The 27,617-nt window shown below is 41.6% G+C and overlaps 2 protein-coding genes across 2 annotated transcripts in view; both read left to right on the top strand.

Moving 5' to 3' along the window:
• Positions 1–8,451, top strand: part of LOC104618960 (solute carrier family 2, facilitated glucose transporter member 11-like) — an 8,620-nt gene extending 169 nt beyond the window's left edge. Inside the window, exons 2-11 of the mRNA XM_010284687.1 lie at positions 973–1,133; positions 1,440–1,564; positions 2,446–2,575; positions 3,461–3,609; positions 4,410–4,597; positions 5,799–5,909; positions 6,537–6,638; positions 6,990–7,065; positions 7,372–7,499; positions 8,245–8,451. Of these exons, the coding sequence (XP_010282989.1) occupies positions 973–1,133; positions 1,440–1,564; positions 2,446–2,575; positions 3,461–3,609; positions 4,410–4,597; positions 5,799–5,909; positions 6,537–6,638; positions 6,990–7,065; positions 7,372–7,499; positions 8,245–8,451 (1,377 nt within the window). The remainder of the gene's footprint in view (positions 1–972; positions 1,134–1,439; positions 1,565–2,445; positions 2,576–3,460; positions 3,610–4,409; positions 4,598–5,798; positions 5,910–6,536; positions 6,639–6,989; positions 7,066–7,371; positions 7,500–8,244) is intronic.
• Positions 8,452–13,047: 4,596 nt separating this feature from the next.
• LOC104618956 (solute carrier family 2, facilitated glucose transporter member 11-like) lies at positions 13,048–22,382 on the top strand. Its single transcript, XM_010284682.1, has 12 exons — positions 13,048–13,104; positions 14,047–14,145; positions 14,882–15,042; positions 15,951–16,075; positions 16,430–16,559; positions 17,173–17,321; positions 17,712–17,899; positions 18,959–19,069; positions 19,617–19,718; positions 20,644–20,719; positions 21,712–21,839; positions 22,176–22,382. The coding sequence occupies exons 1-12, from the start codon at positions 13,081–13,083 to the stop codon at positions 22,380–22,382; spliced, it is 1,500 nt and encodes a 499-aa protein (XP_010282984.1). The 5' UTR covers positions 13,048–13,080.
• The last annotated feature ends 5,235 nt before the right edge of the window (positions 22,383–27,617 follow it).

The following is a 27,617-nucleotide window of genomic DNA, read 5'->3' as shown; positions in this document are numbered from 1 at the left end:
GGATTTCATTGTCCTTTTCCTTCCCTGCCTCTATTTGCAATCACCAACTTTTTCACTTCTGCTCTCAATACTAGACTTACTTGTGGTTTCTTGGCTCTAAGAGTAGCTGCTATTGCTCTTGTGTTTCATTGGGCTTTAACTTCTGTCTGGTGTGACAGAACTGGGAAAGGGGAGGATGACTGATATCTATAAAGTCAGCCATTTTCTCCTTACTGAGTTGAATCGCACCCAGGACGTTGTCCTTTTTCCAGTGCTCAGGGAGTCCTTTGAACCATGTCCTTGGCCACACACACTAGGTCTAAGTGACTGTCTGTAAGGTGGAATAGGACAGGGAAGGACTGTAGCTCTAGAGCTGAGGTCAGCACTGATACCTGCAGCTAGAAAAGGAAAATTAGGGGAGGTGTTTGGCACCCTGAATGTTTTTGAGGACATTGAGCTCATACTATGACCACATTGGAACCCTCAACAAGAATGAGGGTGCCATGAAGGTTACGAACAGTAGGTCAGAGACACCCCACAATGGGCCGCATTGAGGGACAAATCCTGATTTCACTGAAGTCCGTTGAAGTAAAACCTGGATTTCACCCAAGGCATCAGACAAGATGCAGCAGGTGGGCAACAGAGACAGACAGTCAAGCGGGAATGGAGGGAAAGATCAGGTGGCAAAACAATCAGGATTTAGCACATAAAAAAAAGAACAACATGCCACCGTCTTAATGGCACTCACTGTTGATATTTAATATTGATGTATTTATTCATTGATTTATTCATTGCACCTTGTTACTAAAACATTAACTCCAGGGATGTTAGTGGCAAAATTCGCTTTCATTTCACTGGGGCTAAGATTTCAACCAAGGTATGGATAGAAATGTATCAAAAAGACCAGTAAGCAGGTAAGAGAAGTAAAAAAGAGGTGCAATTATGCAAACACATGTTGACTGAGTCCATTGATTTCTGTTTTTCTTTTTAAAGTACATCAAAAGTTTCATCCGTGTGACTTGGCTGAAGAGATACGGCTCTTCTCCCAGTGAAGAGATAATTACTTTGATGTGGTCCTTTGTTGTGTCCATTTACAGCATCGGTGGGCTTCTGGGGTCCTTGTCTGCTGGATATTTGTCTGTTAGATTTGGAAGGTAGGAATAATGATTGCATTAGCTTTTCTGTTTATACCCACAACTGCAAAAATAAGTGACTATGTCTTGGGAGAAACACTGCTTTAAAGTGGCACTGTGAGCAGTCTGCAGCTGCTTCAGATGAAGGATCAGTTCAGTGAAGAAACAGAATGGCAAAATCTGCCAATGATTACAAAGAAAATCATACCCTCTCCCTTATTTATAAACTCCAAAGTGAATCCAGTCCAGAGAAATCACATGAGGATTAGATGCGTTTCAAAGTGAATTTTACAGACAACCGCTCAGACAACCTGCAATGAATTTCAGGAAGAAGACCATGCTGTTTGCCAATATCCCTGCTCTGCTGAGTGCAGCTCTGATGGGACTCAGTCGACTGTGTGGATCCTTTGAAATGATCATTGCTGGAAGATTAGTTTCTGGAGTGTGTGGAGGTAGACTATTATTCCTACCTATGGTATTAAATAGCTGGGAAAGCAGTGACTGATGGTCATAGGGATTTACCAGACTGAGTATACAGATCACAGATTTTTACTAAACTCTGCAGAGAACCTGATTGCTGAATGCATTGTTAACTAAATAAGCAAACACAAACACAGTTACATTAATCATGTGTGACATCTCCATTTCTCATTCTTTTATCTTTACATCCAATCCATATAAAAATTACTGCCAACTTGTGAAAAAGACAAAACACGCAGTATTTCAGGGAAACATGCTCATTCAACAGAAAGCTGACCTCTGTTGTTTCTGTGGTGTTTGTTGTGGCTGATACTGCCTTCCATATTACAGACAGGGGAATGGTTTTCAGGCCGGGCAATTCTAATTTCCAGGTGCCTCAGAAGGTTACAATCTCTCAGTGTTTTTGATCCCTGAGCAGTTGGATAAAGATAATACTAACCAGCAAAAAAAAATTAAGAGAGGATAAATATTAATTAATTCATTAAGCAAATGGAATATATAGCTTTTGTTAACTTGTTGGTTTCAAGCACAAAATAAGGCACGTAACATCCTGAGTAGACACTGAAATATATAATCTGAGATTAAAGGGAGCAATAGCAATCCTGTATATGTGGCTATAGGAAACATTGTAAGAGAAGGCCAGCCTGATGAAGAACAGATTTCCCAGGGGAACATATTTACTTAGTGAAATATTTAGCAAAGACGCAAGGTCACGGTACTGGGAACATGCTTCATGTCAGGCAGACACAGATTCAGCATGGTTAAAGGAGTATCTCGGAGCCTAACCCTATATGCTTTGCCCATAATTTTGCCCCTCCAAAACACCAGACCTGACAGTCATTTGTCACTGCAGGTTTAGCTCTGAATATCCATCTCATGTATGCTGGGGAATGTGCCCCACGGAAGCTCCGTGGGCTGATTGCCATAACAGCTTCTACTGCCATTGCTGTTGGAAAGTTTGTAGGATTTGCTCTGGGTCTCAGGTAAGGGGGTCTAAGACCGATTTAATTTATTCTGTTATTAAAATATATGCATACATCAATGCAAGCCTATGGATAGGCAAATCAGCAACTATTTTTAGACATGTTTTCCAGGTACCTTAGGCAGCCTGACTGAATTAGCTCAGCCCAAATTCCTGACTTAAGTAAATGGGAAACAGAAATCATACAAAATATGTATGAACTGACCTTTATTTTTCTTTTTATAGAAAGAGCACGGAATATCAGATCCATCCAAACTTTCTTGAAAATACACATAAACAGGCACACCCACTCATCAAACACGCACACAAAACCAGAAAACCTATGGTGGATTTATTCCCCTCAGCACAGGCTCGTTCTGCCTGTCCCATACCAAAGATGGTCCATCCTGTTTCCAGGCACGCATCATTCTGGCCACAGAATTCTCAAAGCTACAGGAAACCCAGCGGCTGCTATTTGGGACAGCCTGTACCAGGCTGATAACCCCTGGATCCTGGCTTAACTGTAACTTGAGACTCTTTGGATCAGAAGCAGAGAGATCAGCCACCGCGGGTTCTTTCTTCAGCGCTTGTGCAGGGACACTTTGCCCCTGAGGGCCCTCAGCTGCCGCAGGATGCAGTTAGCCTTGCTGCACTCACCACTGAGCAACAGGTGGCAACACGGTGTAACCCGTGTGCTGCAGACAACTAGCACTCTGCTCTCCCCTTCCGCCTCCCACTGAGAGTTTAATTTTTGTTGGTTGAGAAATGCTGGAGAGTCGCGGGTGAGAGCTGGCAGGACACACGCTGCAGGGCCGAGGGACCATCCTGTGTCTGTGTGTGCTCACATGGCCAGCGCTCAGCTCAGCATGGCTGCTCAGCTCCTCTTGCTCTGCTGGTTTTGTTTCAGAGAAGTTCTTGGAGTAGAATCTCTCTGGCCTATCCTCATGGCAGCCAACGCGCTTCCCGCCCTCTTTCAGCTTCTCACGCTCCCCTTCTTCCCAGACTCTCCCCGCTATCTGCTCATTGACAAAAAGGACAAGGAGGGGTGCATCAAAGGTAAGGAAATGGGCCACAAAGCATTCATTTTAGCAAAAAGTGAGAAATACAGTAAAACCCCACATGAGCCTGGAAGAGAGGTACAGTTGGGAAAGAGACTCTCTGTCTTTTGACTCTGAAACTACCTTCAGCTTTAAAGAAAGACAGCCTCTTCTGTTTTGATACTAGCGCTCTCTTGGCACTAGTATTTCCCTTATCCTCTGCCAGGATTCTCCAAGAGATTACACAGAGCTTGTATTTCCCTCAATACAGATTCAGCCTTGAATAGTCAGGGTGTGGATACGGTACCTTCTGGCTCTGTGGAAGAAAGGGATGCTCCTTACTGTCATGCCGTATCTGTAAGCATTGTAGTTTTTCAGTAACCCTAACAGCAGCTACAGACATAAACAGAAAACAACAGACATTTTGGGGTTTTTAAGTATCAAGAGAGAGAACTTCTTGGATGTAGACTCATTTTTTAATACAGGAATCATTTTTACTTGTCTGTGTTTTGCGCTAGAACTGCCTTTAGCAGGAGAGAACTTGGGGAAGGATTGGTAAGAATTTAGGCTCAACTGACAGTGAAACACTGTAAGCCACTATTGGCCAAAGGTGAGGTCATGATTAAGATTTATGGGCAAAAATAAATAGGAATGAACTGAATCTGTGTCTAAGCTGAACCCAGATTCCTAGGAAGTTCACACAAGCAAAGAGCCTGAAGCTCAAATAAGAGACTCAGCAAGGCAGAGTAGTCCTCTGAATTCACATCTGTGCTGGTGAGCTTGGACCAAGAGTCATCTTCTTTTTTCCTCTCCTTCCAGCTGTGAAGCAGCTCTGGGGAGATGGTGACCATATGGCCGAAATAGATGACATGATGGCAGAGCAAGAAGCCATCCGCGGGGAGAAGGCTAAGAGCGTTTGTGATCTTTTTCGAGACAAAGCTGTCCGATGGCAGCTCGTCACTCTCTTCCTTGTCGCCTCATGTAAGCAGTTAATTGGAGTCAATGTGGTACGTGTGCTACTTTTCTCTGGTCTCTAGATTGTTTACAGTTTCTTGGCAAAAAGTAAGCTCTGCGATGAGTAATAAAATGCTGACTGCAACAGAAACTGTAAGGAGGGGATCTGTTGTTACTCTTTATTATAATCTTCCCATGGAAGTTTGGGACCTGGGATAAGTCGAGAACTGTGTTTTAGCAAGTGTCACCTGAAGGCATCTGTATGGATTACCCTATTACGATAAGGGAATGGAAGGGGATAAAATAAAATCTCAGATACAGAACAAGTAAAGAACAGCGTAACCTCCGCTGTGTCTCTGAACTCCAGAATGCACTGACCAAAACTGTTCAGCCATTTCAGTACAAACTGAGTCAGGTTTGTCATGTACACTGACATTTCCATACTCTTTATGGAATATGCATTTCCATACTCTTACTTTGTTGGTTTTCTTTCTAAATTCTTTAACTTTGCACTTTCTCAGATTATAGACAAGTAAAACATCCCAGTAATATATGTGACAGTTACTGACATACTCTCTAACATACCTTTTCTCTGGAAATATCTCTATCTATGTTTCAGTAGAGAGCACTGAGTATTGGAATAGTTATTGTATAGAATGAGCTTATAGGAAAAGTGTCAAGACCCAGATTAATTTTGCAAATTCAGAAAGATTTCAAGATTCATAAGACCCCTTTATAGCCCGTCTAGTGCAGCAGTAACGGTATAAAGGACCAGTAGAAATTGAGCGTATTAACAGTGGGATTTCTTATGGTTTAGGAGTGCTTACAATCAGAAAACTAGTGACTATCAAAATCACTGCAAATGCTTAAAGATGATGTCGAAAGATAATTTTAACTATTTGCTTAGTATGTACTGTTTACATTTCTGTATGCTTCTCATCCAAAGCACATAGGACACTAAAACATATGAAAGATGTCTGATAGAATTATAACCTGTGACATAAGACAAAGGCTAGTGCTAAGAGCAAGCAAAAAAAGAATAAGGCTATATTTGTTACTGAGTTGGAAACAGAGCTGCTAGTAAAAGCTGTTCTGCACAAATAAGCCTCATGGAAACATTGAGGATTAGTTACTGAAATCAAGAAAAATATTTTCTCTTTAAGGCCTGATTAATTATTTTCTGTCAAAAAAGACAGAAGGTACCGTACACATGACCACATGGGTACAGCCTTCACACATTTGTATTCTTTCCAGGTTTACTTTTATGCATACAATGTCTTTATAAAGGCTGGAATCCCCCCTGCTCAAACCCGCTATGTCTCCCTGGGAGTTGGGATCACTGAGATCCTCACCACAGTTCTGTGTGTAAGTGGCTTTTCAGCTGAATTTCATTCTGCTGTAATGCGTGGTTCATTTCAATCTTTAGATTCTACTGTAAATAGAGCTTCATGAATCAAACTTCTGCAACAAATCAACTGTAGTGCTTTGCACTGATCACACAAAATCATCTCCACACACTCTGCAAACATGGGCGTTTATATTCAATTTATGGTAGGTCAGGAGAGACTTTCCCTCAAAATCATGACTCAGCCTGAGCCAGCCTTGGGCATCCCAGTTCCCCTCTGCAGGAAGGGCAGATGACAGTCCCTGTGTCCACTTGTCAGTAGGACTCACGGCTGTAGGATTCATGGCAATTAACAGTGCAAGCCTTTCACTTTGCTGTCCTTCCTGGCTATCCTTCACCTGTGGAGTGCTGCCTCAGACCTCCTCTTCCCGGGCAATGCTCCCTGCAGCCCTGCACCTCCTCACCTTCCACCCTTCCCTGCAGCTCCTGGTCCTGCTCAGTCCCACCAGACACCTTTACTTACCCTCCCAGTCTCCGACTCAGAGATCCCCTGCCTGGCCAGTGAAGGCAGCTTTCCAGAGCAGCTCACCCATGCCTGCCATTAAGGTCTGTGCTTTGTAGCTGACAGCATGTCCTCCTGGTTGCAGGGTTTCCTGATTGAGCGTGCAGGGAGGAAGACACTGCTGTGGAAAAGCTACACTGTTATCGCCTTGGCTTTAGGGCTCCTTACAGTCACACTTTCACTACAGGTAAGATGCCACTTATGCATTAGAGCTGTATCCCATCTTAGTGTTTTATTGTGTGGCAGATATCATTGCTTTTTCCCTCCCCCCAAATCACTTTTTAGTGGGAGTGGAAGTATTTGAGGGGGCTAAACATGATACTAACAGAAGTCTGTCCCCAGCCATGTACAGGCAGATTAAAGCCAATAGCTTTATACAACCATGACCGCTGCCTGTCTCCTTGTGAAGTTTCTGGAAGTAGAGGAAACACATGTATGTTTAACAATGACATACTTAGCAGTGATGAATGTTTCTAATGGAGCTGGATAAATAAAATTTTAATTTCTGATTTTATTTGCTGTTCATTTCCTACCGTAGGATTCCTTTTCCTGGGTACCATACTGCTCTGTTGCACTCATCTTCATTTTCATCATGAGCTTTGGCATTGGGCCAGGTTGGTATTTTCTACTGGAATGGTTTCATATACTCATTCCTTCCTCACTGCAGCCTTTAGAGAGGTTCCAGGCATAGCTGTTGCACAGTTAGCATGAATCCCTACTCCTGATTCAGTACTGTGGTAAGAGGTAAAACTTCATTTCATATTGCATTCCTACATGCCTTCCTCCTGAAGAGCCAAGCAGCACCTCAAACACTTCCAGGTCAGTTAAAACCATTAACTTATATGGTATTATGAAGTGTGAGTTACAGCAGCATCTTGCAAAATTCCTAAACTTCCTTTTTTCTCCAACTTTTTTTTCAGCTGGAGTATCATGCCCCTTGCCCACAGAAATATTTATTCAGTCATACAGACCAGCTGCTTATGTTTTTAATGGTGCTACAAACTGGCTCCAACTCTTCATCCTTGGACTTTTGTTCCCTTTCATTGTGGTAAGCAAAGCAGGGTGTTTTGTTTCAGTTCAGAGGAAGAGGTTAGACCTTTCCTGAACCCAGAGCATACTTCTCTTTTTCAACACATCATGCAAAGGACAGAGCCAAACTAATTGCAGTTCTGGTGGCCTCTTTCTTTTTACACAGATACCTAGTGAAAGCATAGCAAAACCACACACAGTTATAGTGTGACATTGGCAAACACAGAAGTGGTGGCAGTGGCACCAACACTTGTCAGACATCATTTGAATGTCATGAGGGGCTCCCTTCTTTTCCCTCATTGTCCTGTATGTGCATCTCCTTTGGGGTTAATGTGGAAAATGGGCAGTACCAGAGATCTCAACCAGCACTAGTAAGTAGCAGGAAACTAAACCCCTTGCAGTTTTGGACTGTGCAAGGAGGGACAAAGCTAACAGGCTATGTACCTTCCCCAGTCTAGCACTGACTGAGAAGGATGGATCAGAAATGAAGAGTAACTGAAATGTAGCTCAGCACTTCTCAGAATTGTCAAGCAATGACATTCAATGTTTGCGGAGCATACAACTTTCCTCCTGAAAGCAGGAAAGGAGCATTAGTTCATCTTACCATTCAGTGCCATTCCCCAAGTGCCAGCAAGCAGGATTTACATCAACTGAGTCCCTGACCAAGTGTTTTGGTAAATACAAAACCAGAAACCCCATATCATAAGAGAAAGAAATCTAGATCAATTTATGTGAACACATTTTGTCTCTTTCTTTTCCTATAGGAAGGACTTGGTAGTTTCTGTTTCATCATTTTCCTGACATACTGTCTGTCCATGGCTACCTTTGTCTTCCTGGTGATGCCAGAGACCAAAGGAAAGACCATGTTGCAGGTCATGGAGGAGTTCAATCGCCTGAACTACCGTGGAAAGAAGAGACAGACAGCCCTAAAGCAGAGTAACTGCTCAGTGATGATTGTTACTAGACTTTAATAACAAACTCTCCACTCCATATTTTGCTCTTTTATTACTGGTAGTGCCCAGAAGCCTCACTAAGCAAGAGAGATTCCATTGCTCCACATACAGCACAAATGTGTATCTTAAAAATAATCACCTGCAGTGCAGGGTACAAGATGAACTTGGTGGTTCTCTCCAACTGCTGAAATATGAGCTGAATTAAATCCTCTGCATAAAAAATCTTGCAGTGTATAAAGAAGTAAGATCTTTGTCAGTCCCTGCAAGTTAGCAGTTGTGTAAACTGGAAGCACAGGATCTGCTATTTTTCTTACCAAACCTCCACAGTTATTGGAGGAAATGAGTGTGGAAGATTCAGATGTACAGTATACTTGTGAAACTGAGAGAAAAAGAGGACAGATGTTTCACATTGAAATTATCTGCTCCTATTAACAAGTCAGTGCTGTCGAGCTTTCACAGAGAAAGAACTTCAGTCCAGATGAAAAGAAGTGTTTAGCTCTTTAATCCGGTGAAAGAAGGGTACCTTGCCTATCCGTAGAAAGAATCAGCATGCAGTGTTTCCCCCCTTACAATTAGACTTGAGAGCAAGTATATGGTATAGGGGCAACTAGGACTTTCTTGAGCAGCTTATGACCACACTTCTGTGACCTACAGCATGGTCTTTATCTTTTTTTTTGGGGGGCGGGGTGTGAGTCATTGCTACAGCTGAAGAAAAAAGGTGTACAGGTGGTATAAAGTCCTGGTGTAAAGGAGATACTATGCTAGAGAAGCATCCAAGCATAACCTGTCACCTCAAGCCAAACCTCTTGCTTGGTAATCAGGTACATTGCCTAGATTTTGGAGATTCTTCTATTGGAACAAATAGGGATATGTCAGCACTGAACAAAAGCATAAGCAAAGAAAGCAGAGCTGCAGGAAGTCATGAGTGGGCTAACCCACAGTGGGCAGGTTTTCTTTCTTCACTAGCAATGACTATGCAGCATGTCTTCAGCCTGGAGTTATTTCATGTCAGAGGGAAGGAACACTGGGTTTCAATGGGATTGAGTTCCCAAGAGTAACTGGTACTGATGAGACAAAAAAAGAGCAGTGCCTCTCCTGGAGAACCCAATCTGTATGTCTGAGTGTTTGCTGCTCTCTCCAGATCTATGAATACTTCATCTTTTAATTACAAAGCATGGTAAAAAGGGCTTCACTTTTTGTATTCGTTGCTATATGATGTGACACACTCTTGCTCTTCTTCAGGTTTTGCAGTTTACTGATAAGGAAATAAAAAAGCAGTGACTAGGAAAACATATCCTACTGATCATGCCTGAATTTGGTTTTCATTGTCTGAAGAGTCAGGGACAGAGGAGAGCCCATCTCCTGGGAATGTGTTGTTGGGGTCAAGGAATATTTTGTCCGTTCTGTCTTGTTCTGGAAATGAGAACTTCACTACTGACCGTTGCAGATGCTGCACAATAAAATTTGCAAAAGAACTTGAATGTTGAGTGGCAGTTTCTTTCACAGCCCTAAGGCTCCTGCTATTTTATCTTCACACTGTCCTCTAATAATATTTGTAGCAGTGCCAAGAGCTAATACCAAGAGCAGTGGGCTTCCCCCACACAGCCATCCTTCCTATGACAATCATCATATTACAAAAAAAGATGGACAAAGTTTATATTTTCAAGGCTGGAGGTCATGGATTGCACAAAACCACAGAAAGAACCAATATATATTTGTTCTTCTGGTCAAAAATGCAGGAAGAATAAAGAAGAAACATTTAAAGTATTTTGAAAAGAAAGGATAAGTAAGACCTTGGTTATTTTATAAGTCTTTATTTGGTCTGGTCTTTCTCAACCTTACTGGTTCCCAGTGAAGAAGTTTTTAGTGTCTTACAGGACACTAAAACCTCATTTCCTTATACATGTCTTTCTACAGTGTGATGTCGTCCAGCATGCCTGACTTCTTCCTTTCTTCCCTCCCACTAGGAAATACTGTCTGCAAGAGGGAAAGTGGTAAATCATTAACACTGCCATAAACTAGCACGGATTTGGTATAAAGGTTAAAGAAGTCCTTGTGAATCTGCAGTGTATCTGTTTGATTTCCAGGATCACACAAGTGCAACACATGGCATCTTTGAAAACAAATTCCCAAGGGTATTGGGTGAGCTAAGTACTGGGTTTGGAATAAGCACATTTCTGTAGTGTTAAAATACTAGGTGGAAAGACTCATCCTGTCCTCTTCTTTAGCAAAATCAATAAGAACTATATGCTAGGCATTTAAGTTGCTTTTTCCATATTACAGCACTGAACAGAATTGTGAGGCCAGATAGAAATGAGACAGCAGTATGAGTATTCTTGGAGAAACACAGACAACAGGAGGAAGAGGAACAGGGCCGTGCAGGGGATTGTGATCAACCAGATGTTAAAATCTGGCCACAGATAGAGTGTTTAAAAACCCCTCCAGAAAGACCCAGGGCTGCCATGTGTGTCCTTCCTTGCAGCAGCCAAGCTTCCCATCCTCAGCTCAAAGAACAAATCTTCCTTTCCCCTCTAGTTCATTCAGACTCATCTGCTCCCTGCCTGTGGCCCCACTCTAAGGTGCCAGACCCTGCTATCTGAGTCAAGAAAAATGGTTTGCTCTTAGTCTGGCAAAATCTCTTTGAGAGGGAAAAGAAAAATAGAAACGGACTTGCAAGGGACAGTACAGCATGGAAAGATCTCGAAACAGAGATACGACATTCAAGTTTGATACAGGAAACAGAAGAATTTAAAAGGAAAGTAAAGGTAAAATGAGAGAAATGGCACAGGAGAGGGGTAATTATTTCGAAAGCAGCTTTTAGAGTGTCCTGACAGAAAGCAAGAAGTAACACTGGATTGTTCAAGTATCTCAAGACCTTTCTGCCACAGGAGTTGGGAACAACAAAAGCTTACAAGAGTTCAAAGAGGATCTCAGTAAATGTGTGGAAGGAGCAAACATAAAGACACCATTCTGACTGACAAAGTCCCAGGGTTGCACATCACTAGGGCCTGGAAAACGCGCAAGGAAAGCATCACTGCTCAGTTCTTACGGTTTTGCCTACAACTGCTATTTGCAACTGACAGCTCTGGGATATTCTGCTGGACACAGTTCTGATCTGATCCTAGAAGATAGAGTGGATGGTGGTGGTAAGAGAGGACAGGGAACAGCTGGACAATCTGGCTGCAGTGTTCTCTGTGACAGCAAAATCGATGGCTGAGGGGAAGGCAGTGGCCGGTGTTGAAGTGAATGGAGATTGAGAGGGGGAATTTGTAGGAAGCAAGAGAAAACCTAAAGACAGACAGGGATTTTTGCAGTAGTTATTGAAAAGAAATGTAGATTCTGGGTTGCTTTAGGAGAGGAAGCGAGAACATTTGAGTAGTCTGTGCTGGGAGCGGAAGGAATGAGTTACACCAGCACAGCTGACGTGAAGGTGATGAGCATTTCAGAGAAAATGAAAATGGAATGGATGGAAAGAAGATTCAGCTTGAATTATTTCAGTGTATTGATGTGCAACAAGACACCCAGGCAGAGGGTTTGGAGAGAGTGTTACTGGGACATCCAGCAGGAGAAAGGTCAAGGTGTGACTCAGCAAGCTCGCCCTGTGCTGCAGGGCACACAGCCCAGGGGACAGCGTGGGGCTGAGTTGTCAGTCACTGTAACATGAAAAACAAGCTGTATTTTTTTAATGCCGGTGCTTCTGCCGTGCTCCTGAGCAAAGCTTCTGTTGCTTTCAGAACCGTAACCCCACCTTCCCACCTCCCCTTTTGGCCCTAACCATGGACAGTTAAATCTTTGTAGTGTCAAGTGAACTATGCTGTATTCAGTGTAGTACAAAGCATTACATTTAATACATATAAGCCTGAAGGAACAAAGAATTAACTTACACTCTTTGCAAATAGTCAAGTCTTTGGTTGATTCAAAATCAAATCTTTTAAGATGAAAAATACTTCTTAAAATCAACTCTCAAGCCAGAACAGAATGAGCATCCTGCTCTGGCACACAGTAGTCCATCTCCATTGTTACAGAGAGGTAAGAGTGAGGCTTCTGAGTGGTCCTGGAAACAGTGTGACCCTCTATAAAGAACTGAGTGTGAGCAAGGACACAATACGCCCATATTCAGGTACTTCATGTTCTGCAACTGGGAAATTGTTCAAACCATTTCAAGCAATTGAAAATCTTACAGCATGCAAGAAAAGAGGTGTTACAGCTCAGCTACAATACAAAGTGGCTTTTCTCTGTAGCAGAATGGAGAGGAGGAAAACACGCTCTGCCCAAGCTGCTCATCAGAGACATGAAGAGGGACTCTGCTCCCCTGAAGGAAAGATGGTAGCACCATCTGATGGCACACACAACAGGAACATGCGGTGGTTTAGCAGTGCAAATAAGGGGGAGCACTCCCAGAACATGAAGGATAAACATTTACTGATGTTGTAATCGGCTTGGCATATCTGGGTCTTGCAATAATTAAACCAGCAAGAAGAGTCCCTGGCCAGTGTCGGAGGAGGACACTATTCAGTAAAAGCCGCATAGTTAGAATTTAACTTCTGTGCTAAGATCCAAACTTCTTATAATCTAAGCATAGAAAACATAGCTCTCGTCTGACAGACTTGACAAGGGCTCTCAGAGCAGGCAGGTTTTCAAGGGGAAATGGCTGGTTTCCTCTCAGACCTGGTGAGTATCCAACTTCTTGTCTTCTAGCCCTAGTCACTAATAGCAGCATGATCTTTAAAGATTACAGCAAAGGGAATGAAACAATCTTTCTCGTAACAAAAATGAGCAACAGAGCACGTGCTGGGGACAGCACTGATTCAGCAAGAGGACTTATTACATGGCATGTCCAGAAAATATATTAGAAATACAAAAGAGTGAGAGATTTAAAAAAGGACCTGGGAAACCAGGAAAGAATAAGCATTTTGAGGAAGATAGAGATAATAGCAGCAATGAAACAGCAGAAAACAAAAAACCCTCCCACTCTACTATCCTGCACTCTCAAGGGTATTTCAGGATCCTCATCTGTTTAGAGTGTGACCTGACTAAATGCCTGAAAAGATATGTGCTTGTGAAGAGTGCTCTAAAGTCCAGTGTACATCATGGAAACACAGCATTTCAAATAGAAGTCATTCAAGCAAGGGCTCTAAAGATGCAGTTTCCTATGGGGATAATAAAAGTGAAATGTAAACAAAATAAGTTTTAAGAGGACAGACTTGATTAAACTCTGGAAACCAGTGAGCAATGTTGCTGAAGAGGCAAAGCTGAAGGAAAAAAGAGGTTCAAGAAAGCTGTAGCTTTTTACTAGTACAAAAGCAAACACAAACTATCTGAACAAGGCTTTTAGGATTTTTTTTTAATTTCAGTGGCTAGCAGAACTAACAGAATTAGAGACTACATCTTCTCAGGCTGCTAATAACCAGGAGAGGAACATAAAGGAATGCGCAGATCTTAATAATTTCCCAGCAGTTTTGCTTGTTTATTGAAAAATTCAAAACTGATTTTTGCATTTTAAAGTCTTCTTAATCATAGGAATATGAAGATATAAGATCTCATAAATTATATCATGGTCTGAAAGCCATGCTGGTATCAGGAACTTAGGATGTGTTTCATCATCTTTGGCAGGTTCAATACCGGAAGTTACTGCTAATGATTATGGTGCTAGGAATTGGTGGAACCCACCTATCTGGTTTTCAAATGTCTGTGATCAATTATACTTCTCTGGTAAGCAAAGCCTTCACAAAATCACATCTGTAATTGCTCTTCATGGGACTAGGCCTTACACTTTGAAGATGCTCTAAAACTCTGTTAGGTGTTGCTATGTGAGTTTATTCCCAGCTCTTTCCAGTCTCATACTGTCCACTGTCAAAGGAGTTTGCATGAATGTTAGGAGCTGTACTCCAAAGACAACTTCCCACAGAATATCAGCAAGGCTGAAAAAACTGCAAAAGCAACACTTTTCCTGCTGTGGTCTATAGCTGAATGGAGAGACAATGGAAGTTTTGGTGGCTCCTTACAAATTTTTTTTTTCTTTTATAAAACTGCTCTAACATCTCTAAAATGAAAAATGAACAATGTGTAGAAACAACATATTGAAGCACTCTCCTTAAAGATTATGCCATGGAGAAAAAGGTTAAAAATTAGCTGACTGAGTCTCAACCTTCAGTTCAGCCCTTTTCTCTCTCTACCTTCTACTTGCACTCAAGAACATTTGCACTGCCCAAGAATCAATAAAAGGTCCCAATATTTTGGCCAGGATTCAACAGACCAAAGAGTATAATTATTTTTTGAAATATTCTCTTACACTGTCAGTCTGTATGAGAGTAAATATCAATCCTAATTTGCAAAAGAGTCTCATAGCGATGCTTTCAGTAATGACTATTAATCTAAATTTTAAGCTGTAAACATAATGAAGAACTATTGTAATTAGTGGAATCAAAATATTTTTTTTTTGTCCCAGTACATTCAGAAGTTTATCAATGAAACCTGGCTGGAGCGATATGGTTCTGTGCTGCATCCGGAGACACTCACATTATTGTGGTCCCTCATCGTGTCTATGTACTGTGTAGGTGGAATGACAGGGTGTCTGTGTAGTGGGTACCTGACTGCAAAATATGGAAAGTAAGTATATTTCCCAACAGCTCACTAATCAGGGCTGCAACGAGGGAAGCAGTTAAATATTACTCACTTAATATAATGGCTGTCAGAATTCTCGCTGCCTCCTGCTGGTGCAGAATTAATTCTACTCAGCGTGTATAACTGCAGCTAGGTACCTTAGAGAATATGCAACTATTTCTGATTCCCTTTTCACAGTTTTTGGTGCCATACAATTCCTGTATCTTTGCTGAAATGTTGGTAAAAAATGAATCTCTGAAATTTCTTTATTGGGCAATAGTGCCCTAGGGAGACCAACAGCACAGCAGTAGTGCAGAAGGGGATAGATATTCTGTAGGCAAAAGTCGGGGGGGGGGGGGTTGCCCTTTTTTTTTTTTTAATTGATCACAGTCTTTAAAAAAAACGTGCAGGTTCATTCCACTGTAAGAGTAATCAGAGTTTCAGCAACGATAAGTAGAAGTCCCTCGGGACACATTCAGAACCCTCTCTTTGAGGGTGGCCACAAGGGACAAAGCCAGAACCCTCTACCTTGAGGTGGGCAGTGAAGAAAGTTCTCAGTGAAGCTGGATTTTCCTTGTTCTGGAGATACATGCAGTGTTTGAGATGGGAGCCTCACCCACAGGAAAGAAGTGGAAAAGACTGTTCCTTATCAGTACTTATCCCACAGGAATTTCCTTCAGCCTCATGGTGTGCTCACATAGTGTTAGCATGGAGAAGAGGAATCTAGCTTCTCCCTTTCCACTCCCCTTGCAAAGATATCATGCCTTTTCATAACCAGATACGGTTGTCCTATAAGCAATGGATTTAAACATGGCCATGGCTTGGTCTGTAAATCCAGAGGAGAACAGGTAGACACTAGTCAAAGAAGAAAAATTAAAACATGGATCACACCCACGTGTTGTTTACTGTTGCAGGAAGAAATGTCTGCTGTTCAACGACGTGCTGCTAATAGTAGCCACGCTGCATATTGGCTTCAGTAGGAGAGCCAAATCCTTTGAGATGATCCTGATTGGGCGCTTCCTCGAGGGCATCTGTGCTGGTAGGACTCCCCACTACTCCATATTAATGTGATTTCTTTGGGGTGGATACAGAAATCTTCCTGCTGAGAGTACCCAGGCAGGCACAGTAACCCCAGTGGAACAAGGAACAGATTGGGAAAAGGTAAGATGAGCTGTCTTTTGTCTTCAAGAGGTCTTGTTGAGAGAGATCTGATGGATTAGCTAAACATCTTGCTTAAATTAAAGGTACATTTTCAGCCTATTATTGTGGAGAATATATAGCAAACAGTTCAGAAGAGAGAGGAGAAAGCTACCTTTAGCTGAAGGTGAAACGAAAAGGGACCTTCTCTCTTGCTTTCTATAGCTTTAGCTCTCCTGTGTCTTCTTCGCTTTAGGAATAAATATGAGTGCCCATATTCAGTATGCTGGAGAGATCTCACCTAAGAAGTTGCGTGGATTTGTAAATGTGACTTCCTCTGTGTTTCTTGCACTAGGAAAAGCTGTAGCAAGAATTCTTGGATTACGGTACTTGTGCTACTCTTTGTTATCCTATTTCCTGTTTATTTGTCTACTGTATGGCAGGAAAACGTTGTTCTCCCAGTCCTAGAAATGGACATACACTAAGGGGGGATTTTGCTTTGCTTAGCTACAGCTATCAAAAAGGAAGCATCTACCCCATACCAGTCACTGAGGTTCCCTTGTCATTCACTGGGGAGAGAAAGGCCCTTCTCTTGAGAAAGGATGAATCCATCTCTGGAGGTGCGGTCTCTCTGCTGAACTTAGTAAGAAAAGATTGTATGTAAACACTTTTAGTAAACTTTTGAGATCTGAGATCTATGCTAATTTCTTGATAACATGCAGAATTGCAGTATTGGTTCAGAGAGCTGTTGTGGGAATATTCAAACTCCATTCATCATTAGAAAAAATTCAAATTAGAAGAAAAATCTTGATCTTGCAGTAGGAAAAAAGTATTCATCTGTTTTCGTTTCCCAGCCTAAACGTCTTCTATTTCAATTTATCTTTTCAAATCTGTATGTATATTGTGTCTCTTTAGCTAGTCTAGGATCTAGAAAATACCAAATTAGTTATAGACTGTAATTGTACCAGACTATAAATACACTCTAACATGCTTTCATAGAGATCTTTTAGGAACTGAAGACACGTGGAACGTGCTATTGTCCTTCTCTGGGTTGGTGGCATTGATTCAACTGCTCTTTTTGCCATTCTTTCCTGAGTCCCCTCCCTATCTCTTGCTGCAAAAAGGAGACAAGGCTGGTTGCTTGAAAGGTAAAATAAGACTTCAGATCCTTAATTTGTTAAACTGTAACTCTTGGGAGATTGAACCTAATAGAGGGGATCAGGTTTTCTATTAGTCCACTACAGATTTCTTTATAATTACATGATTAAAGATCTTGTAAAGATCATAGCATTGAATTATATTACTCCAGACTAAAAGAAGTCATCAGCAATATTTAAGCTCTACCCCTAAATACTACAGCTAGTTGAAAGCCATTTTACAGGGCAGTCTCAGCATGTTCCAGTAAGCCATGCTCAGTGGCTGATGAATCAAAGCATGGACTGAACTGCAAATGTTGCAAATGTCATTAAAAGTTGAAAAACACAGAACTGAGTGGATCAGCTGATGGAGGAGTATGCTTCATTCTGTTTCTTCTTTAGCCATGAAGCAACTCTGGGGAGAAGGGAATTATCACACAGAGTTTGATGACATGATGAAGGAAAAGGCTGTAACAAAAGGCACCAAAATCATGAATGTCCTAGAGGTGCTGAAAGAACCATCCGTATATCCACAGCTGAGCACCATGCTCCTCCTTTTACTGAGTCTGCAGCTCTGTGGCCTGAGTGCAGTTGAGTATACCCTGTTTCCATGCTTAGATCTACTATTAAGTAAACCGAAGCACCACAATACCAACTTGTCACTTTCCTCTGGATCTGCATTATTCCTCCTCACGCAGAGCCCACTGAGGGTGAAACTCTGTGGTATCATCACTAATATTCTTCCTACCTTTTTAAGGGTACTTCTCAGGTGGGAATACAAGAGATGCAACTCAGCAGAAGTTCCTGCAAGGGCACTGTTGCTTTCATTCCCCTGGTAGTACTACCAAAGTCTGTGTAGGAGGAAGGGTTATAAATACCCTAATGCTTGCTACAACCCAGAGATCTATTTATCCAGACTTCCATCTCCACTTTCTTTCACTTCTTCAGTAGCAGATGGCCAGCTATTGACATCCAACTTTCATTCCATTTGATAATGCATATTTATCCATTAAGCCATTGCCTTCCAGTTGTTTCCGCACACAAAGTGGTTGAGCCCAATTCAGCCCAAGCTGATAGACTCCCCTAGATGTCATTTTTATCACTTGCCTGTGGGTCTCTAGCCATAAGCCTTGCTCGAGCCTGTGCACTCTGTTGGAGCTTGCTTGTTACCGTTCCCAGCAATGTGGGCAGAGGCGGCACCTCTGCACTCTGCTGACAGGGAAATGGTGCCCAGTCCATCAGAGACCTGGCAGACGACCAGCTTCTGCTTAGCAACTGGAAAAGGGCAACAGAATCAACTGTTTGTATGATGATGCATGGTCTGCTATGACAGAGATGTGCTTTTCTTTTTCCTCACTTCCTGTCTTGTCCTTTTTCACTTCCTCTTTGCCAAAACAACATCTTGTTCCCATGTTTTACAGGCAGTATGTTTCTTTCAACTCCTTTTTTTTCCTGGGCTTTCAAACGGCTTTTCTCCAGCTCCACTAACCTTTTGATTTTTCACAAAGCAGGCATATCACCTCCACTAAACACCAATAATGTACTGTTGCTTTCGCAGTGATGACAGGTCTAGTTCAAAAGGATGCTGGATAAGCACATATCACATCTATTGACTATGTTTAATTTTTAAAATGTTTCTTATTTCCCAGATCACCTTTTACACTTCGGAAATTTTTCAGACAGCCAACCTGCAGGAAAGCATAATCCCATATGTATCTCTAGGAGTTGCAATCTCTGAGCTCATCTCTATCATCTTCTGTGTAAGTCGGTTCTTTCTGGGGCTTTAAGAGTTAAAATACATGTGAGTTGAATCTATTCTTCCTTAAAGAAAATTGATCTTCTCTTTGTGAACGGAAGAATTTTTTTGTGGCACCACATAAACCTGTAAAGTAGTTGTTACCATCCCCTCCAAATTTTTTCCCTCCTTTTACATCTTTCTTCCCATCTTCATACTCCATAATTTCTTCTAAAAATACTTCTATTATTAATACAGATATAAATGAAATGTCATTCAAACATAAATACGTATACTTATTTCTATGTATTTGTGTATAAATATATATTCAAATCGAATCATAGCATGCTTCCATTGATTACAGTGTTTATGAAAAAGTAGCTGCAATGCTGCACAGCAAGAGCAATTCATAGCATTAGAAATGCTAGAAGCAACTCAATAAAATACCAAACTTGGTAGTAATAAGATTAGTGTTTTGTAAAGCAAAAAGAAGTCAAGAAGAATGCTTGATTTGTTGGACAGCTGGATTTTGCCATGCTTCCAGTGATATGCAATTTTTTTCTACTCTCCAGAGCTCCATTATCGATCGTTTTGGACGCCGGATACTCCTGTGCGGTGGTTATTTGCTGATGGCACTGATACTGGTGTTGCTTGAAACAAGCCTTCTACTGAGCGTAAGCAAATGTCTCTCTGGGGGTGGACCTGCATCAGAATTCTTTGTGCAGGACAGCAGATAGTCGGCCTTAGCTTTCATTTCCAAAACGGTAGGTCAGAATATCTTCTGAATGCAAACTCCTAGCCCCTCTGCAAGGCTTTTTTTGTCCTGCCTTGTAGTTCATCTTTTTTATCAGGCTTTCAAACAGTCAGTATAAAACATTTTGTAATACCATTGGCCTCACATAGCTTTCCTCCAGTTCTCTGCCTGCTTGACCTCTCCAAGCCTCACCTGTGTCTTGTTCTGCTGTCCTTTAAATCCCTGGATGAGCATCCTTGTCATCACCTTTCCTATTTGCTATCCCATGCCTCCTGCAGCAGAAGCAGTGTGTACTGACCCTTCCAACAACCACCGATTTCCACCCTTGATACAAATGATCCAACTATATAGTGCAGCTCTCTAGCTACTTACAGTCGGGATGGTGGAAAGCAGTGAGGAACCCACTGCCATGGCTTCAGTAATGCCAGTGTTTTGCACTGCATTGCAATCTTGGTCTCAGCCATAAACTTTCATCTTCTTTCTATTTCACAGATATTTTCTGGTTCACTAGAGATTTAAACATTTCTCTGAAGTTGTCTAATTCAATAAGATAATTAGGTTAAATCAGTCACAATTTTTCCCATGCTATAATTAGCTTGGAATTTGTTACTTGTTTTTCAGACCAGGGGGCAGTTCAGCTCACCTCCATTGATATGACACTGCAGGCTACTTGTGGCCTTCCACTGTATTCAGTACAGAGATAAGTAGTTCCAGTGAGCGTCTACTACAGAGCCCAGCATCATGGTTTTTTTCATAAATATTGCTTCTCCTGTATGTTTTAATCAGCCGTGCTACAGCTATAACATTAAATTTAACTCTCTTCCCCCCCTTTTGCCTTTTTCTAGGATCAGTTCCTCTGGATGCGTTACTGCAGTGTTATTTTCATCTTTTTATTCATTATTGCCTATGGAATAGGGCCAGGTGAGTATAACAATAAAAGCCACAGCAGAAAATCTTGTACCACATGGGTAAGCACAGGTCATGGATGTATAGAAAGAGAACTAGACTGTGTGAATGTATCTTTGAAAATCAACAGCTTAGTTTGGACTGAAATTGGGGAAGCCTCAATTTTTGATGAATTAATAGCCCAAGAAACAATTTCTTTAACAAATTACTTGAAAGAATTCAGACTCTGATGAATCAGGACCCTGTTTCTTCTCACTGGATTACAAGTTCAAGCCAAAAAAACCACTTGTTACGCAGTTTACTAAGACTTGTTTTGGAGGGTGTGAATACAGTGCATACAGACTCAACTGGTCCATCTCTGTCTTTGCTTAAGGGCAGAGGTAGCCTCTTCTAAAATATCAGTGTCCTCTGAACTCACCTGTAAAATCCTACTCTATGAAAGAATGATATCTGGTAGCACGCATAGTCTGTCTCTTAGCATTGCTCTGTCCTTTCTCATCCTCTCTCATTACCCTACATGGGTAAATACAGCTCTCTATTAAGATCTCACTTACCTAAGACCAATATTTACTCTGAAGTTCCCTGACTAAACACTACTTGTAGTTATTACAGTCTCCAAGTTCAAACGGCAGCCTTTATTATTGTAAGAGCTGTATATGAGGACCATGAATGTCTTGAAAACCCCACGGAACTCCCATGGTAGCACAACCCGGGTCTCCCCTATGGGCAGTGGAGAGAAATAGGCTCTTAGGGCCTTTCATCTCCATATTTTATACATCCGAGGTGGATAGAAACTGCATTTCAGGGGTGTCCATCCCTCCCCATGGACCGTAAGAGAAGTCTGTAGGGGAATTCAGATAGAGATGGCTGTGCTGCCCAAATTTAGATGATCTCACAGTAGCCTGACTTACTGGGTCGGTGTTGATCAGTGACATCAGTTCACTCACTTTGAGGAATATGGTTAACTACAACAATGTTTTTATGGCTTTTTTATGTTTATTCCTCAGCTGGAGCTGTCACATCTGTCATGAATGAAATCTTCACCCTCTCAACAAGGTCCTCTGCTTTTGTAATTGGTGGAATCATCATTTGGCTAGGCCTCACTTTCACTGGAATGATTTTCCCCTTTGCTATCGTATGTAATTTGATTGCAATCTTCTCTTTTACTCCCTCAATTTAAACTGGTTTTCTAGGCTGGTCTGGACAGGGAATAGGATGAAATGCTTTGTAGATGATCAAAGCTGTAAATCCCTTAACACTACTGGCATATGGAGGTCATTTATGTAAAACACTTCCCTAGACTTCAGACATCCTCTATTGCCTCAAGAATAGATCGAAAAGATAAATAAATTTTCTTTCTGTAAAATCAACTTATATCTCATTTCACAGGGACAAATCAACAATTTTCAATAATCTATAGGCATATGTGTTGTCAGGGAAATCACTCATTTTATTCTATTTTTATCTCCAGATCCTTCTTGGTCCTTTTTGCTTCTTCATCTTTATTGCTGTCCTGGTCATTTCAGCGGTTCTCATCTATGTGTTCCTCCCAGAAACAAAAGGGAAGTCAACCTCTGAAATCACAGAAGAATTCAAAACATGCCAATTTAAGAAGAAACGTCATCAGACTGTGGAGAGGAATGCTACCGAAGAAAAGACATTCTGCACCAAGCTCTGACAGTCCACCATAAACTTCCACTGAAAAAAAGCACTGTCTCAAAATCGAACTGAAAGCTAAACCTTAACATAGACTTTTCTCAATAAAATGTAATCCAAAAAGTAACCCACAGATAGCCTGTCATTAATCCAAGTAGTCCTATTTTATATTAATCCTTGTTTTTCATGGTGAGAGACAATGGCTCCTTCCTAGAGCAGCTCTGTAGCAGGAAGACACTAGTAATTACAGACACTTCTCATAACTGGCACATGGAACATATTTTCAGGCATAACACATCAATTTTATCTCAAGTCTTTCTCCTTTGCTATCATTTTAAAGATGCAGGATTTGTGTCTGTGTGTGTTACTTTGTAAGAAAGCTCTGCTCAGGATTAAAAGCAGGATGAAGAGAGGATGAAACATAAACAGTTCCGGCAAACAATTTTCATGTCATCTCTTTATGGTATCACACTGTAAAAGACCTAGTATTGATCATGCACTGCACATGAACAAATACCAGATAGAATAACAAAGAGAACTCAATTTTGTTCTATTTTCTTGATCTGACATCAAGTAACTGTATGTCTTGACTGTCTCTATAATGACTATCATGGATCAGCCCCAATACCTGGGCAATTGGTGCAGAAGAACTCTCACCTGCATCCTGTGGAGCAAACTGGCTGCACCCTAGTTGCAGCAAAATCTGGAGCAAGTTTTTGTGGTGTAAACACTGCTCTCAGCCTTATTCCAGGTACCTGATGGATGGCACAAGGGCTGACAAACATACAGGTAGTGCTGAGAGCTAGAGGACCAGAGCCCTGGGATAAGACAGAGAGTAAGACACTTTGAGAGAGTACTGAGAGAGTAGACGCTTTGAAAATTCAGACCATTTTATAAATAATTAACTGCATTTAAAAAAAAAAAGCAGAAGCTGTGATAGCCAATGTCTGCTAGCTGTGTACTGGCCTAGCATACACTACTACACTTTACCACTGCTGTGCGCCACAGCACCCATGTACTGCTGCTATTCAAGAGTTATTAATCTTGCTGACAACTGCAGCATTTAGGCACTTCCCTCCCCAAACTCTTCCACCTTCGTATAGGACAATCAATTATCTTTCCATTTTCTGTCACAGTTACAAATAGTATACCATGCCTCCTGTTTAGTAGGATCATAAGTCCTATCTGCAGTTTAACCATTCACATTGATTATCATTGTGCTGCAGCACTGAATCAGTGTTGAATTTTAGGGAGTTTTCTATTTTAAAATTTCAAATAATGTGCTTGCTACTTCTAAAGGAAGATCCACAGAAAAAGCTCTGATATTAAAGCATCAGTGTGTGTTTCAGCAACTGAAACCTGGCTTAGATTTTATATTTGATCTGGTTTCACTCCCTGTATCAAAATAGGGACCACTCACAGAATCACAGAAGAGTTTGGGTTGGGAAGGGACCTTTTGTGCTACAAAATGTTCCCATTCAGAGGGACCTCTCCTGTTGAGTCATCGAAATAGTTAATCCATGTGTTTTAAATGCTGTCCAATTGCTGCAAGAGCCATCAGTCAACAGAAATCATACAATGTAAACATTAACTTCAGTCTCAGAGTCAGATGATTACTTAAGCAGAAGGTGCAGAAAAGGCATGACAAAACACTTCCTCAAACGAAGAGAGTTCTGACTGCCTGGGATCAGCCACCCTTTTGATAGAGGATGGAAAAGCTCCTTTCAGAAGTGGTGAGTACTACTGGTGTTAACATGGGCAGTAAAAATTTTCAAAAGATGTCATGTAAGGTAATTTTAAATGAGCTAATTTGGGTACCACAACCACCTAACTGAAATAGCAGCGAGCCTACTGGGAGCTATAGTAAACTGCATAAATTATCTCATCAATTTACTACAAATTCTTTCCAACAAACTTGTCCAGATACAGCATGTCTGCAACTCTACATGAAAACACACATGCACACAAACACAAAGCCCTTTAATGACTAAATATGCTACATTATCAGTGCAAAGAACTACCAGTGATTGTGACCATAGTTTCTCTGTTTAGGTTCAAGGAAGGCACTTCCAAGGTGCTGCAACAAGAACCATGCAATCAGGCAGGGAAAGACAGAGATCAAAGAATGTATGGATGTTTTGACAACTGTGTTAAGTTTTATATACTAGCAACTGTGAGATAGGGCCTTATTTTCTGCAGGACTGTGGACACAGGATATAAACATACCTCACTGGTGTTCTCATTCCATGCTTGTTAATAATCATGATGCCTGAAACCTTAGAGGAATAACTAATTAATAATCTAAACAAACATGCATGTACAAATCTTATGATGCATGAATAGTACAGTTGTATCAAGCTTTCCTCTCTGTTCTGCACAGCTATGAAGAAACCGTGGGGTGAGGGAGAGACCAGGCAGAAGTGGATGATTTGCAAAACCAAAAGGCAGTGATGGGGAACATCAAAATCCTGAGTGTGCTGGACGTGATGGAAGACCAAACTCTGCACTGGAAGCTGTGTATTTCGATTATTGTGATCATAACTCTGCAATTCTCTGGCATTAATGCAGTTGGGCATCTCCCCCTCTTCATGCACTAAAGCAACTCTTAGGTGTCCATAAGAAAATTCTGCAGTTTAAGCTTGCCGACACAGTAAAAGAAGTTGTGTTTGTGTGAGAGCCAAGCAGTCATGAGATTTACTCCTGGACATCAACTGGCTGCTGATTTGACTTTGGATGTTTTTGCCCATCCATCTACCACTCTTTATTTGGAAAACTGGCATTCACTATTGAGCTGGCAAAGTGCTATATAAATACACCATGTTATTATTTAAGAAGAGGAGTTTTGAATTACGGACATTTATTCTGCAATAATGCGGGCGACAGACTGGCTTGTGTATGTTAACCTGCTCACAACAGCTTCTGTGCCCCCATTCCTCATTGATTCCAAAAAGACAGGGTGCTGCCTGTATCCAGGATGAAATCTTATGCTTCTTTTTGCCACCATGCCCTCTTCCCCCATGCCCTCTGCAGCAGTGCTTCTATACAACTTGCAGCTTCCCTAACAATGTTGTAAAGGAGAATTTCTAATGCCTGACTTTCCTGTTTGAAAATAAGAATGGTGCGAGACTAAAGAGAACACAAATATAACTTTTTTTTTTTCCCCATGCTGTTCCTTTCCCGGTTTGCACAGATTTCACAATGTGGTGCAGTTGCAAGTGACAGTACTTCTGAACTGCGCTGAACAGACATTAAAGCCATGGGGTAGCTCACTAGATAGGCATATGGAAAAATACAAGTTAGGATCAGTATTCACTATTGGCACTGTACCAGATCAATAGTGTATTCTGCTGCAGTAACTTGTACTTTCATTTGTCAATTCCTTCTCTCTGATTTTACTCTCCTCCTTCTCTTTTTCATATCTTCTTTTCAGGAGTCCCAAGCCTTCTGCACATACAGAAGAGAGAATTCTGTGTTGTCATCTTGGTCAGTGTTACTTTGTCTTTGCTGGTCCTTTGGCAGGAACCAGTCTCAGCAGAAGCACAGCTGGAATACTGCAGAGGGACTGTTCATCCCTGTCACACAGCACCATACCAGGTTTAAAAGCATGAGCCTTGGATCCCTCTGTCTCTCACTTACGAAGTCCAGCCAGGCTCACTCAGATTTAGCTCCAATGTCTCCTGCAGAAGTCAGTCCTTCACAGGTAGTCTTTCTGGACACCTTCACTACTTTGTGGTTTAAGGAACCTTTCTAGCTCAAGCATTCATCCTCCCAGGTTGCACAAATCCAATGTGCCAAACCTCAGGAGGCCTGTTCTCCCAAATACTTACTATTGCTGCATCTCTTGCAGTTGCTGATAAACCAGACAGTATATGATTAACCCGCCCCTACTAATGTTTTCATGTTGTTTTAACCCCATGCCAAGGTCTCTCTTTCTCATACTTCTGCAAGCAACATCTCAAATTATTTTGACTACTCATCCTGCCTATCTTTTACTCAAAAGGAGAGATAAAACAAGTAAGCTAGACTTTTTCCTTTTAGCTTTCCCATCTTTGTACTACTAATTTAGTGTCGTTGCTGTGACTGACACCTTCAAGAAGAAGTTGGCCATCCAGTCTTACTTATTTCAGTACAGACCTATGTATCAGGGCCAAAATCACTGTTACAAGCCTGCAGCTGGCATCCAACAGAACTGAATACAAGCAGGGGCATCACAGTTAGCGTGTCAGGGTTATGCTTGCATCTGTTCAAAGGAGATTGCATTCTGTAAATATTATGGCTTCAGTAGCTGTTGTTGTCAGGAGAGCTAATAAAAATGGCTAGAAGGCAGAGCACAGCCTCTTTGACCTACTGCCTGCTAGAGCCTTCTCATCCCATATTTTTGTCTCTTTTTGTAGGCCTACCCTGACATAGTGGGACTGGAACAGCGGTAGCAATAGTGGAAAGAGAAAGAAAAAAGCTACATGTGGATTCCCTCATCTTCCTCAAGAAATTCACCCATTATTAACAGCTCTGTTTTCACTTAGAATCATAGAATCATTTAGGTTGGAAAAGACCTTTAAGATCATCAAGTCCAACTGTTAATCTAGCACTGCCAAGTCCACCACTAAACAATGTCCCTAAGCACCTACATGTCTTTTAAATACCTCCAGGGATGGTGACTCAACCACTTCCCTGAACTGCCTGTCCCAGTGTTTGACAACCCTTTCCGTGAAGAAATTTTTCCTAATATCCAACCTAAACCTCCCATGGCGCAACTTGAGGCCGTTTCCTTTTGTCCTATCGCTTGTTACTTGGGAGGAGACCAACACCCACCTTGCTACAACCTCCTTTCAGGTGGTTGTAAAGAGAGATAAGATATCCCTTGAGCCTCCGTTTCTCCAGGCTAAACAACCCCAGTTCCCTCAGCCACTCCTCATAAGACTTGTGCCCTTCACCAGCTTTGTTGCCCTTCTTTGGACACGCTCCAGCACTTTAATGTCTTTCTTGTAGAGAGGGGCCCAAAACTGAACACATTATTTGAAGTGCCTGTACTCACCAATGCCGAGTACAGGGGGACAATCACTTTAGTCCTTCTGTCCACAAGTCCTTCTGATACAAGCCAGGACGCTAGTGGCATTCTTGGCCGCCTGGGCACACTGCTGGCTCATGTTCAGCTGGCTGTTGACCAACATCCCCAGGTCCTCTTCTTCCGGGCAGCTTTCTAGCCACTTCTGTAGGTCCAACACTAAATGAACTTCTAGAAGAAGCCATGTAGAGC

The sequence above is a fragment of the Phaethon lepturus genome, unplaced genomic scaffold (genome assembly GCF_000687285.1).
Source record: "Phaethon lepturus isolate BGI_N335 unplaced genomic scaffold, ASM68728v1 scaffold34213, whole genome shotgun sequence".
Taxonomy (NCBI): Eukaryota; Metazoa; Chordata; class Aves; order Phaethontiformes; family Phaethontidae; genus Phaethon; species Phaethon lepturus.
Note: the sequence above shows the minus strand (reverse complement) of the source record. Positions and strands in the feature narration are given on the sequence as shown.